This window comes from Eumetopias jubatus, unplaced genomic scaffold (assembly GCF_037043125.1).
Source record: "Eumetopias jubatus isolate StellerSeaLion01/CBP00866 unplaced genomic scaffold, mEumJub1_p1.0 scaffold_11, whole genome shotgun sequence".
Lineage (NCBI taxonomy): Eukaryota > Metazoa > Chordata > Mammalia > Carnivora > Otariidae > Eumetopias > Eumetopias jubatus.
The window spans coordinates 15,534,267-15,548,758 of NW_028274817.1; the positions used below are offsets into that span (position 1 = coordinate 15,534,267).

The following is a 14,492-nucleotide window of genomic DNA, read 5'->3' on the forward strand; positions in this document are numbered from 1 at the left end:
TTTGCAATTGACAAAGAAGGAGGGAGCCCTTTCTGACATTTTTGCCCAGAGGCCCCAGATTTTTCAGTATGAAACTGCCAAATACGCAACTTTGGGTGGATATTTGGCTGAATCACTTTGAAGGGCCTGTCAGTGCCTAAAATGGAAATTGTTAGAAAGCAGAGGCGGTTGGTTGCCAACAACCATGAAATGGTAATGACCAAATCATTTATTTTTGCAACGAAATGTCATCCCCTAACACTACAAAGGCAGGGTTTTTTTTTTTTTCTTCTCGTTTGCAAGTCCTGACTACCTAAGAAAAAAAACCTTCCAGAGTGGTTCTGTGGGCCACGCACGTGTGCACGCATGCCCTGTCGCTCTCCCACCCTCCGCCTTCCCGCCCAGCCAAGCCTCCTCCATGTTCCTGGAGACCAGCTGCAAGCTGGGATGAATTAAGAGGTTGGCTGATTGTGAAAGGTAATCAGGCTTTAGCCACCCTATAAAATGAGGGGGAGTTCATTCGGTTATTTATAAGATGGTGTGTGGCCGACTTTACCACATGGCAAAGCCAAGTAGGGGGCAGTAATAGACTCTACCCAACAACATAATGCGGGTCTTTTTAACAGCCTGTTCGAGTCTAGCTAGAGGAGACATGACACTTCATAAGGTTTCTATCTGCTCAGTAGCAGGCAAACCAGGCAAGAGCTCTAATTCTGTACCTTTTATTTTTAAACTCTGGTACTTTCTTCTGAGTTGAGGAGGAAGAGGCTGGAAAATACATTGTGGGCTCACACTGGGGAAGGAAAGAGGATCTGCTGTTTCTTTGAAAACAGCCATTAAGACACTGTTCCCTAGGGCCAATCCCTGGCAGCTTTAACCACAGACAAAGCTCCAGGTCCTTCTTCACATTTTTCCATATTGACTCTTGTGTTAGGATCCATGAAAACTTATACTACCATAAGATTTATTTTAAAAGAAGACTTTACACGCCTTTTGGCTTGAAAATATTTCAATAACGTCCGCACATTCAAAACTGAGAAGTAAGGTGGTTCCACTTGGCTTTCACTAGAGTCAGCTTTGAGAGGGTATTTGGATCACAGTCATTAGTCCACAAGTTTTTGACCAGCTTCTCTTTCAACAGAAGTGGTTTTCCCCAAAGTCCTTTGTGATTGTTGGTGTGGGATCCAATTTGTCAGTAGATCTGGTGTGAAGTTATGGGGACATTACCATTTAGCTGTGGCCCTTGGTCATCTGAATGTGGCGGTCCCTTGGTATCTCACTGCATTAGAAGCCCACGCTTATGGAATCCCTGTTATGCGAAGGGTTATGGCTCTGGTGTGTGGGTGAATCCCTCCTTCCAGTTCCCTCGTAGGGTGGGCTCAAGGGAATTATAAAGTAGGTGAACTCTGTCATTTCTGTCCCTTTCCCAAACTTTTAAGAGCCAACTACTCCTCAGTCTGCAGGCATCTGATCCCACTCTCTCAACTTCAGTCTCTCATCTGTAACAGGAAGGACTTTGACGATGCTGTAAGTTCTCCCCAAACTCTGACATTTGACAAGTTTAATGGATTTGCCAGCTCAGAGGAATGGGGTCATTTTCCAACACTTTCTTTAGTTTGGGGAAACCCATCTTATAGAATGATCTTTCCCTAGGTTGCCCTCATAAGAGGAAAACATGACTCATTTCTGGTGTCGTAGAGTCAACACTTGGCAGCTCTGCAGGAGGAAGCCTTTTTTCCCTGTAGAAGGGGGCACAGAGCGCCATGGAAACCAGACCAGGCACCTACACCTGACCAGGGATGCAGGCACCTGAGGCAGGTGGGGCGGGCAGTCCCTACAGGGGCCAGAATCATCCATACCATGTCAGTCCTCCCATAAAGCTGGCCTCTCTCAGAAGCATGATGGTTCAGAGCTGAGCCCTGGGTCAGAAGAACAGCTCCCCAGCTTACTAGTGGTTTAACCTCGAGCAAGTTAATAAACCTCTGATGTACCTCAGTTTCCTAATCTGTAAAACATGAAAAAGAATTGAACTGTTGTGAGGATTAAATGAAATCAAATGAGCATGTAAATTGCTTAGAACAATGTCCAGCATACAGAATAAATGTTCAGTAAATGGTAACCATCTTCAGCATTGGGCGCACATGTCCAGATGTGGATCCCGGAGTGGAGAGGGTCACATTATACGAGGCTCTTCTCTCTCATGTGCCCGAGACTCTCTGTGCTCTAGGGCAACTTCTGTGAGGTGTCTGATCTGGAATAAGTAACTTCCTCCTTTCTGCAGAGCTAACTGTCCAATGGATAGTCTATCCCAACCTTAGTCTCCCCCAGGGTCACAAGTCAGTGATAACAACCAGATCTGAGGAGAGGGAAGTGTGGTCACTGAAACCTAAGCAATGGCCTCCCTTGCCTGCAGAGGATTTACCAGAACTCAGACCTGAAGGCTCTTGGAGTTGACAAAGGATCTTCTAGAAAAGAATGTTCCCTGGGGGTTCTCCATGTCTGCAGAGGGCCAAACAAGAGAAATCAGACTGTGGTTAGACCCAGGGAAGACACTTGGATGTGGACATTTATCCCCAGATGGATAAAATGCCAGGCTCCCAAAACAGGTCATGTAGTGTCTTCTCTGGGTAATTTCGGAAAAGAATGGCTGGTCATCTGTCCTAGGTTGTCTCATAGACCGTCAGAGCAGGGAGAAACCTTACAGGTCTCTTATCCAAGCCTTGATTTTAAGCCTGAGAATGCTAATAGCCAGAGAGAGGGGACAGTCGCCCTATAGTCACATATAGCTAATTATTGGCAGGACCAGAACTTTAAGTCATAAGCCAACAGATCATGCCACTGCACCGTACTGGTCTCTTTAGGTACTCAGACTGTTGTCCCTGCTACTTCTGGAATGCTCTGTAGTACCAACATACTAAAAAGTAACTGAGGCTCACCCAGGAGGACTTGTGAAGGTCCTGAGCAGCGCCTAACTTGCAGCTCCTCCAATGTATCCAACCCGATTTCGGAGCTAAGGCTGTCAGAGCATTTCAGCCAAGCCTCCTCACTCAACTAACTGGTCTTCTAAGCTTACCATTTGAAAGCAGCTGTGGTTAAAGCAGAGCTTGCTGACTCAGCCCATGGAGTAAGGATGACTAAACACAAGAATTTCCTGTTGGGGGGGGGGGATGGAAAATATCTTTCAAATGCATTTGTTTCAGGGAACCATTCTGATCAGTCAGGACCTGGCCCACCGTGGGCCCATGAGGAAAAGCAGCAGGCTGTCCCCGCTCAGCACCAACGCAGCATTTGCAGATGTTTCCTTTCTTTTTGCTAAACAACACTGTGGCTGTCTCGGCACCATTTTGGTCTGGCCTGCATTCACACAGAGCTTAATCTGCCAACTGGTACAGCCCAAAGCCAAGGGGAGCGGATGTCTCCCCTGACCGGAGGGGCCTTTCACATTCCCCTGCTCGGAGGCCTTCCCCCCAGGGGTGAATGGGGCTGATCTGCTTTATCTCAAGACAGCTTCAATTCTGAGCCCACCTTGAACTCGAAAGAGAGGTTCATTTATGCTGACTGATCAGAAAACAGTGTGGGCTGGCTTGCATCTCCAGGGTGCACTCTGGGGAGTTTGCAATCTGGAGTAAAGTCATCATTTTCAGGTCTAAATACCACACAGACATTGGACAACTTTAGGAAACGAACATTGACCTTCAGTTGGATTGCTCACCAGCTTAAGGCATTAATTCAGTGAAGCTAAAATTTGGATAAATATTTCAAGGCTCTTGGCTGGGAAGGAGTCTGCCTTGCTCAATTAGAAAGTTGGAGACACCTGGTGCATTTGGGGGGCGACACATTTTTACAACTTGCAAATTAGAAAGGGGGGCAGGGAAAGAGGGAACCGTGAAGTTGTCGGCCATCTTCTCCAACAGTTCTGACATAGAGGGGTTGAGTCCGAGGGGCTGCTTCATCCTCTCTCTCCTCTCTCCATCCCCAGCCGCGCATTCACAAGGAGGAAACAGAAGCGACTGCCTTGGAGGTCTCAAGGAGGGTCAAGCATATATTTTTCATAAGTGAGTAACAATTTCTTATTCCAATGGGGGAATGTTCTGGGACAGGGCAACGTGGAGTAATAATGGAAAGTCATCTGGTCTTGGGGGAGGGGGAAAGGAGGAGCGAGAGAGAGAGAGAGTGCCCCAGTTCCTTGCCACCTGGCAGTGTGGGCTTGGAAGCCTTATTTTCCTTTTTCCAAGTCTGTTTCAGATCCTGTGTGCACTTAACGTACATAAAGTGCCTGGGAATAATATGGCCTCGATAAATGTTTTCTAAATTTCTGAATTGCTAATGGTTATGAATTCTTCTGTTTGTCGAACACTTTACAGTGAATACAGTATTTCTGTACACACTCTCTTATTCGAATCTGGCAAGACGCATGTGACGTAAGCAGGGTAAGGATTGTTACCTGTCTGAGAGAGGGAAGTGAGGCCCAGGGAGGTAAGAGGCTATATACACGCAGGAACGAGGGCTCCAGGTCCACCGTTCCTTCAAACATACTACGCAACATCTCATTTTCAAGTGCAAAGGTTTTTAAAAGGACAAAGTGCTGTAGGATCCATGTATCAGATCTATGCCTTGCAACTAAGCACCGTTTGTATGAGGGTTCAAACACTCGCGGGGGCCTTAGACGAAGCGGTCTTGGGCTGTGACTAACAATAGTATTGAAGATTACAGTAAGACCTTGTCTACTCAAAACCCAAGAGGCCAGGGGGAAGTGGCCTTGGAATGACTTGGGTTGGGATTATCTACTATTTTGTAAAAGAACAATAGGACCTCTGGTTGGTGGGGAACAAACACTTGCTATTTGGAATAACACGGGCCAGAGTTAAGGAGGTTGATTGTAGACTCAGGTGAGGGAGCCAATATATACTTATTCCACCCCCATTGGGTACCTGGCCTCTCGTGGAGCCATCAGCTACTTAACAAGAGTGGACTTGCAGTCTGAATGTTCTTTGGGTTTCCATAGGTCTTAGAACCCTTGACTCATGGTGCTGAGTAGGGCCGTTATAGGTCATATAGTCCAATCGCCATGTAGCAAGGCCACTGCTGTCTGCTGAGTGACTACCCCCCCTCTGGTGACCAAAACAAACAAACAAACAAACAAACAAACAAAACAAAACTTCCTACCAGCTCTATGTGTCATTTCTAGCTCCATGCCCTGGCAGTCCTGATGATGGTCATCTGCACCATCGTCATCTCTGACTGCATGGCGCTCCAGGGGAGCACAGCGATGCTTGTTGCAAATGCATCTCATGGAGGTGACTAGGCATGCTCCTGAAAGTTACATGAAAACAAAATTTCCATAAAGCAAACCCTGGCTTGTGTGTCCTAGGTTGTTGCCTACTTTATCACTTTTTTTAAAACATAGAATTAGGTTGGCTTAAAGCAGGGACTTTTTAACCTAGGGTCTGTAGCTCTTGGATGAAATACAGGAAGCTCCATGAATTTTTCTGAAACTACACAAAATTGTGTGTTTGCATTTATATACAGTTTTCTAAGAAGAGAGCCTATAGCTTTCCTCAGATTCTCAAAGGGGTCTACCCCCGAAAATGTTAAGAACTTTTGGCCTAGAGGAAGGTGGAACTGTGATCGTGTTCGTGAACATCACAATTTGCAGCCCTCACCGCAGGTTCGTAGGGCAGTAGCTTTGTCTTTGTTCTCGTCCCTCCCACTGCCTCAGGAGGATGGGTACCCACAGGGCATGCTGCCAAGCTCCGGTCATCCCTCTGCCCGATTTGCAAGGTGATGGCCACACCAAGAGGATTTGAGTGGGGATTGTTTGCCATACAGCTTGACCTTTAGAGGCAGATAGCTCTGTGATTTGGGGCAAGTCACTTCATCTCCCTGATCCAGTTTCCTCATCTAATATATAGGGGGAAATAACAGGGATGTTGTGAGGATTCTAAGCGAGGCGATGGCTATAATGTGCTTGATGCATACTAAATGCTCAGTAAATGAAAACATCAACAGTGTCTGTACCAGGTGGGCAAGTCCTTAAGAAGACCTGAAGCTCTTTTCTGGCTACATGACAAGCTCTTTCTGGGGGCCACCTTGCTGCCCAGGGCCATGCTCAGTGGCCCATTGGTGGGCATGGGAACAAAACTGATTGGACCTTTGCTATTTTGTCAAAACACAGGCTTTGGCCTGTTCAACACTTGTCCTCTGCTGAAAGCTGTGGAGGGGCCCTGAAACCGTGTTTGGTTATTGAAAAATTCTAGGTGGAGGTTCAGGCTGTGTCTATAGGAGACCAGAACGACTGGTGTGGTCAAATGAACATAGCACAGAGCTAGGCCCACGGGAAAGGCGTCTATAGTCAGGTCGGGGAGTGGAGAATTCCAATAGTCCAACAAGTCACTGCACCCGATGGTCTGGTACAGTTAGGGGCTGTGAGGCTACAGAGAAGGGGAGACATAAGTCAGTGACTGGACACTCGAACGACTTCTGAAAGTCAGGCCTTGGGTTTTGGGAGACAGAGGGAAGAAGGAAAGCGTGGTGAGCAGAACAGCGAGAGCAGAGAGGCTGGAAGGAGCACATGCTGGGGGCTGGAGGTGCTTCCACGGTGGCTAACCAGGGGGCTGCTTTGGAAAGTAGCAGAAATTTTGGTTGAACGGGTTACCGAAGGCCTCAAGTGCCCAAACCAAAAGGGAAAGGGTGTGGACTTGATGTGGTAGGCAGTGAGGAGCCACTAAGAGGGGCAAGAAAAGGGGATGGAGTCAGAGAGTCCGGCTGGGAACCGCAAATAAAAATCCAGACTGAAATGGGCAGAACGGTTGGGGCTAGCATGAGGCCATGGGAACGATGAGCGAGAGCTTGCTGGTCTCCGGAGCCTTCGCCTCCAGTAACACCAAGAGTTTTCTCTCTGCAAGGAGCAAATTGATTTTGCATCTTTATTTTTGTGTCTTTTTAGTTTAATTCCAGTATAGTGAACATACAGTGTAATATGAGTTTCAGGCGTACAATATAGTGATTCAGCACTTCCATACATCACCTGGTGCTCATCACGACAAGTGTGCTCCTTAATCCCCTCCCCGCCCCCCCCCACACCCACCTCCCCTCTGGTAACCATCAGTTCTCTATAGTTAAGAGTCTGTTTCTTGCTTTGTCTTTCTGTTTTTTTCCCTTTGCTCGTTTGTTTTGTTTCTTAAATTCCACATATGAGCACAATCCTATGGTATTTGTCTTTCTCTGACTGATTTATTTCACTTAGCATAATACTCTCTAGCTCCATCCGTGTTGTTACAAATGGCAAGATTTCATTCTTTTTGATGGCTGAGTAATATTCCGTTGTACGTATAGATATCACCTCTTCTTTATCCATTCATCAGCCAAGGGACACTTAGGCTGCTTCCATAGTTTGGCCATTGTAAATAATGCTGCTAGAAACATAGGGTGCATGGATCCCTTTGAATGAGTGTTTTTGTATTCTTTGGGTAAACACCCACTAGCACAAGCAATTCCTCTTTCATACAGGAGCACGTGACCTGCTTCAAGCCAACCAGGCAGAATCACTTGCAAAGGAGAAGAACCAAGAGGTGACCCTCCATGTTACCAAATGGGTCTTTACCAAAGGATGCACAGAAGGTTCTTTGACTTAGAAGCTCCCCTAAGTTTAGAATGCTTTCAGATTAGAACAGTAGGCTTTTTTTTGAATTTAAGAAGAACAGTCAAAAATTATATGGGAAAGATTTTTTTAAATAGCTAAAAAGGGGGTGGGGAGACCAGTCACGTGTTTCCAGTTGTCCTTTCTTGTGATACATGGGAATTATATAAAACTTACAATTTCTGAAAATAATACTAAGCTGTAGTAATTTTAAAAATAATTTATAGGGGCAGCAGGGTGGCTCAGTCGGTTAAGCATCTGCCTTTGGCTCAGGTCATGATCCTGGGGTTCCTGAGATCAGGCCCCGTGGACTCCCTGCTTATCGGGGAGTCTAGCTGGTCGCTCTCCTTCTGCTCCTCCCCCTGCTCGTGCTCTCTCTCTCTCTCTCTCTGTCTCAAATAAAATCTTTTTAAAAATAAAAATAATTTGGGGCACCTGGGTGGCTCAGTCATTAAGCGGCTGCCTTCGGCTCAGGTCATGATCACGGGGTCCTGGGATCGAGCCCCGCATCGGGCTCCCTGCTCTGCGGGAAGCCTGCTTCTCCCTCCCCTGCTCCTCCTGCTTGTGTTTCCTCTCTCGCTGTGTCTCTCTCTGTCAAATAAATAAATACAGTCTTTAAAAAAATTGTTAAAAAAAAGAAATAAAAATAATTTATATATGAGGATTAGCCAGTACTAATAATAACAGTCAGCATGTATCAAGGACTTGCATATTACTAAACAATTTAAAGACATTACCCTGTTTAATCTTCACAACAATCTCTTGAGATATATTTTGCTATTTCTCCCCATTTCACAGATGAGGAAAATGATGCTTTCAGAGTAGTTAACTAATGTGCACAATATCCCTAAAAAAAAACAAGAAAGAAAGAAACTCCCCTAAGTTATGTGCAGGTTAGTGCCCTGCCTCCCAGGGAGGATTTGGGGGTGCAGCGTGACAAAACGCCTCCACAGTCTCCCTCCTCAGCCTCTGCCCGGGGCTCTACTTGATGCAACAGGTCTTGAGAGGATTTTCAGGTGGAAAAACACCTCTCTCGGCCTTCACAGTTTGGTCATGGACCTGGTCCAGCGGTGAACTGATATTGTTGACATTTCAGCATAAAATGTACAGAGAGAGAGGTCTGCAAAGGAGGGGCGGGGGGAGCTCAGGATTCAGTTCCCTGGGTTGTCCTGAGAATTTCTTTCCTAGACTTGAACATTTTCCTTTGGGTGAGAAAACCCAGTGCTGTGAAGTAATTCTTCACTCCCAGTCAGCACTCCCCGTGCGGGGCCGTGAGTATGGAAATGCCTCTGAGCAATCACTTTAGCTGGGACTCTCTGAAGCACCATTTATTTCTACCTGTTATGTGTCTGAGTGGCCCAAGCCTGGTTCAATCGCCTTATACCCCGGGATGGGTCTCCCTCCTCAATGGGAAGGGGCCATGCACTTGATTGAGATTGCCGACAGAGGCTGGATTCAGCACCCGCTCAGCTGAGTGAAGGTTGCATATGTTCGCACTTGCTAGAAGACGATCTTGTTTTCACATTTAAGGGAATATAAAAATGACTTTGTTGTGTCTAAATTGCCTTTGCTGGATGAATAGAGCCCTGTGGCTTCAGGGCTTAGAAAGAATTGTGTAGCGATCACATATTTCCTTATATACGTTTCCATATGGCTCTATTTGCTAATATACGTACGTCTCAGGACTGCTCCCTGATTCTCACTGAGACTGGGTGTTTCCTGTATGTGACTTCTTTCTGTCCATCTAGGTGGTAAGTCCATAGCTTGTATCTGAGCCTCTGTACTCTGAGGAGTCCTGTGCGGTTGTGTTTGGGGTTCCCAGGCTAAAACTAAGATCCTGTTATTATTGAACCTCTCTTGGACAAAAGCTAGGGGTGGGGAAATCTGTTTAGTGGCTGTAAGCAGTCTGTAGCATATAAGAGATGAAACTTTTGTTATCCGTTTAGGACAAACTACAGTTAACTCTTGAACATGTTCACACCCCTGCACAGTCAAAAATCCGCGTGTACCTTTTGATTCCCCCCAAACTTAACTACTAGTGGCCTGCTGTTGACCTTACTGATGACAAAAACAGTCTATTAACAGACATTTTGTATGTTATAGGTATTACATACTGTATTCTTATAATAAGGTATGCTCTGAGAAAAGAAAATGTTATTAAGAAAATCATGAGGAAAATACATTTACAATACTGTACTGTATTTATATATTAAAAAAAAATCTGCACATAGGTGGACCCGTGCAGTTCAAACCCATGTTGTTCAAGGCTCCACTATATTCCTGTTTTAAGGAAGACAGCAGCTCCTGCACGTTGAGAGCTTCCTGTGTGCTTGGAACCGTGCTAAACCCTTTATGTACCTAATCCCACGTAAGCTTCACAAATCCCTAAAAGCCATGTGCCAGTGTTAGCCCCCAGACAATGGAAGAGGAAAGTGATGGGAAGAGAGGTTAAGAGACTTGACCAAGTCAAGGCAGCTAGCAAGTGGAGAGCTGGGATCTGAACCCGTACTATTTATGACCATGGAAACCTTTCCCCCGGAAACTGCTCAAGATTCATCTCCCTGCACATTTCAAGCAAGGACTCTCACAAAATTAAAGTGTGGTTCAAGAAGCGAAAGTGGGGGCACCTGGGTGGCTCAGTCGGTTAAGCGTCTGCCTTCAGCTCAGGTCATGATCCCAGGGGGTCCTGGGATGGAGCCCCTCGTCAGGCTCTGCGCTCAGCGGGGAATCTGCTTCTCCCTCCCTTTTTCCCTCTGCTCCTCCCCCCTTCATGCTCTCTCTCGCTCTCTCTCAAATAAATAGTCTTTAAGAAGTGAAAGTGGCCTTGTGAGGAGGATGATCTATAAAGTTGTGTACGTGGGAGGCAGGGGATCGGGTCTGCAGACTAGTTTGCTGTGGGAGCAATTGTATCTCAACTGGGGAGAGAACCAGGAAGCTGAGGGGATGGCATAGAGTCCGGCAGGCAGTCCCTTCAGCTGGGCTTGAGCCCCGACGGGAGAGGGCCGAGGCCAGAGCCTTGCTTGTAGGCCTGGGAATCTGTGTAGTACCAGTGAGACGGCTGCTAAACTCGGCTTAGTTGGGCAGAGGGGACACTCCGCTCTTTGCACTAAACCTACACTGCTCTTGTGATTGGTGTTTTTGTTCCTATTTTCTGCTTCTTGCTGACATCTAAATTTTGATTTCTGTGTGTTCGCTGTGTATCTAACTACCATACTGAAATCTTGTTAATTCTGATGTAAAATTATAATCCACTCACATCTCTTGGGTTGTGTAGCTATGCAAGCGTATCATTAATGTGTATCTACACACACACACACACACACACACACACACACACATACACACACACACACACACACACACCTTCTCCATTTTACAGATTAAAGAAACTGAGGTTCATAGAGGTTTAGTAACTCCCTCTAGGTCACAGAGCTAATAAGTGACAGTGCACAGATTAAACAATAGACCTGCCTTCAGATCCTGAGCCTGAAGTTACTATACAATAATATCTCTCTTATACCTAGAACTTTTTTGTAAAGATGGGATGATGCTGTACACGTTCTTTGTAATCTCCTTCTTTCACTTAATAATACATCATAACAACTTACCTATATGCCTAAATATTCAATAACATTTTAATGGAGGCATAAATACCTTTATGATAAGGATAATAATGAACATTTATTGAGGGCTTACAATGTGTCAGGCACCTTAACATGGACTATTTCATATCGTTGTGTTTATATGACACTGGGATGACTGGTTGCTACAATCACATCGGTTCAGAAGCTCCAGCCTGCTACTCTCCTTCCTGGTGGCACCCACCCTAACCTGTCACCGGCAACCAGCTTTGGGGCTGTGGGGTCTGCATGGACCGCTATGTTGTGTAATGCAAAATGCCCATGTCTTATTGGGTAAAAAGCAAGCAGCAAGCATCGGGGCTGGGCAGAGGGCAGGGCAAGGGTGGAGAGAGTGACCCTTGATGTTGGCAGAACTCCCTGGGCGGGGGGCTGGGGGGTGGGCTAACGTTACTAGAATAAATAAGGGAGTGAGAGAAACTGCTCCCCTCTAGATTCTTGGGAGCTTGGAGATGATACTACAACCCAAGGAAAACCGTGTCAGAGAAGAGATTTTAGGGGCTGCAGGAGCCAAAGATGAGCAGGCACCATTGGTGGGTCAGAGGGAGAAGATATAGTGAAGACATCAACATCTGTATCTTGCGCACAAATATGATCCTTTCCATTGATGCCCTGTGACTACTTAATGCATCCTGGCTGCTAGGGACTAAATTATGTCCCCTTCCCAAATTCCCCTGTTGAAGCCCAAACCCCCCAGTGTGATGGTCCTTGGAGGTGGGGCCTTCGGGAGGTCTTTAGGTTGAGATGAGGTCATGCAGGTGGGGCCCTCATGATGAGATTAGTGCCCTCATAAGAAGAGACACCACAGAGCTCACTCTCCCTCTCTCCCCACTGGCCTTATACTTCACCTGATTCCCTACCTTCTGGAAATGTTAGAGAAAAATGGCTCATGCTTCTCAGATGGCTCTCAGAAGAGTGTTAGAAAAATATATTTTATTCATTCTTTTAAAGAACGCCACGAATAATTATTGAGCACCTCTTACATGCTAGGAACACCTCTCGACAGTGACCAAGGCAGTTGCTCCCCATTCTTCCTTCCCCCCAGCCCGATGTATAACTAATCTACTTTCTGTCTCTGTGGATTTGCATATTCTGGATAGTTCACGTAGCTGGGATCATATCACATATGTCCTTTTGTGTCTGGCTTCTTTCACTTAGCACCGTGTTTTCAAGCTTCATCCCCGTTGTAGCATGGGTCACTACTTCATTCCTTTTATGGATGAATAATATTCCATGGTATGGATAGACCATGTTTCACTTATCCATTCATCAGTTGATGACATTTGGGTCGTTTCCACCTTTTGGCTATTGTGAATGGTGCTGCTGTGAACATCGATGGACAAGTTTTCGTCTGGACATAGGTTTCCATTCCCTGGGATATATATCTAGGAGTAGAGTTGTGGGTCATATGGCAGTGCTGTGCTTAACTTATTGAGGAATCAGAGACTGGCACCACTTTTATTCCTGAAGAGAAAAACCCAACAACCAAAATAATCATTGGAGGCTATATTTTTAGGCATTATGGGTAGTCTGACCAGATTCGTGACAAAATGGATCCTTCTCTTAAGGAGGAGAATCCCAGTGAGTCATTCAAGACACACCCATCTCTACAGTCAGAAGAACCACACCAACACCATTTTCTGTTGGCCCACTGAAGGATGAGCATGAAGGCTGATCTGAGTCATCTGTATTATCCCAGCGCCTGGCACAGTCAACATTTGTTGGTGGAGGGAAGACAGGAATGCCACCCAGCCCCCTGGGAGAGGTGATCTGGGGCACAGTCTCTTTTTGCCGGGCCTCTGCAGGGTAAATAAGGCACACCTACTCTCACACCGGCCTCCTTCCCATTAGCCACCACTTTGGGTGGCCCCACCGCTGTCAGTCACTCCATGAGCAAGCCACGTTTAGAGCATTTTTCACATCAACAAAGTGGCCAATCTCAGAAACGGATGTTTGTCAGACCCAGGTATTCTGATTCTTGTTTGGAACAATACGATCATCATTTCCTTGGGCAATCTCCTAGCGTCCGGTCGTTTGCCTTTCTCCACGGTCAACTGGGGATCCTGGTACTGGTTTCCAGTCCCCTCACGGTGTGGTGGGGAGACTCAAAGCAGACGTGGAAGCTGGCTGTCTGAACATCCCTGGGCTCGTGGAGTTCTCCCCAAGTGGGCAGCGATGGGGCATGATCCCCTTTGGAGCCTGTCATTGCTGTTGACATTGAGAATGCTGGTGTGGAAACAAATGCTGTCTTTGTCACAAGCTCGGCTACAGGGGCCTCTCCTTCCCGAAGCTGGCAGCTGAGGCTAAGCACTTGAAATCCCTGGGCCAGCTGTTGTGAAGTAAATGCCAGGCAGTAGGTAAGGCAGGATTCAGAGCTGGGCAGACAGCCAGGCTGGAGTGGGAGCACAGATGGGGGGGCACAAAAGTTGGCAAACAAGTGTTTTCCAAGGGGGGTTTAAAAATACAATTTTACTTCGTAAGGAGACAAAGCGCCAATGGGGGGGGTGCCTAAAAATTCCTGTTTTAACTCACTATCAGCTGAAGAAGATTCTAGTACCAGAAAGGCACTGTGAGCAGTGTTTCCCCGAGGAGGCTTCCCAGGGAGCACAGAAAGATAGCCACACCCTTTGAAGTTTGCTGGGAGCTTACAAAGGGCAGTGTTGTTTCCACTGAGGAAGAATGATAGCCCCGCATAATGGTGTCCTTATTCTCTAAACCTCAGACCTTATGTGATGAGGGGCAAGTGAGCCTGCAGGCCCAGGCAAAGGGGGAGAGGGGAGTGCTCGGCAAATCACACATGCTCTTAGCTTCCTTGCTAGTCAACATGGAAGGTCTTCCTAGGGAGATGGTGCCGTCAAAGTCAGGGGTCTGTTTCAACCCTCTTCCCATGGGGAAGGCTAAACCATCCCAAGATACCTTGTTCGTTTGATGGTGCCTGATAAAAATTTCCAAGTGGACATACCTTCCATCGTCCTTGATGGACTTCAGTGAAACGTGGCCTGAGCTTAAAGCTCATGGAGATAAAAGACTGATGAGAAAAAAATGGTCAAACCATTGTTTTAAATCCGACTGAGAATGGTGGTATTTCTGAGTGCTGGGATTCCTACCAACAAAAGGGCGAGTCAGTAGGCTGGCAGTTGCTGTCAAAGGCAGCTTGTCTGCCAGTTATTAGGAAATGGAGCCCCCAAATTGGGCTTGAGCGTAGCCATGACCAACTTTGGGATGTCTATGGTATT

At 46.5% G+C, this 14,492-nt stretch overlaps 1 protein-coding gene across 3 annotated transcripts in view; it reads left to right on the forward strand.

Annotated features, from left to right (window-relative positions):
• PABIR2 (PABIR family member 2) overlaps positions 1–14,492 on the forward strand; it is a 205,132-nt gene that overhangs the window by 160,780 nt on the left and 29,860 nt on the right. The window contains exon 10 of one of the 3 annotated variants that reach the window (XM_088028640.1): positions 3,959–4,034. The exons of 1 other annotated variant lie outside the window; for it this stretch is intronic. In XM_088028640.1, coding sequence (XP_087884766.1) covers positions 3,959–4,034 — 76 coding nt within the window. Of the gene's footprint in view, positions 1–3,958; positions 4,035–14,492 lie in introns of those variants that run through there. One more of the 3 variants, XM_088028639.1, reaches the window with a different exon arrangement.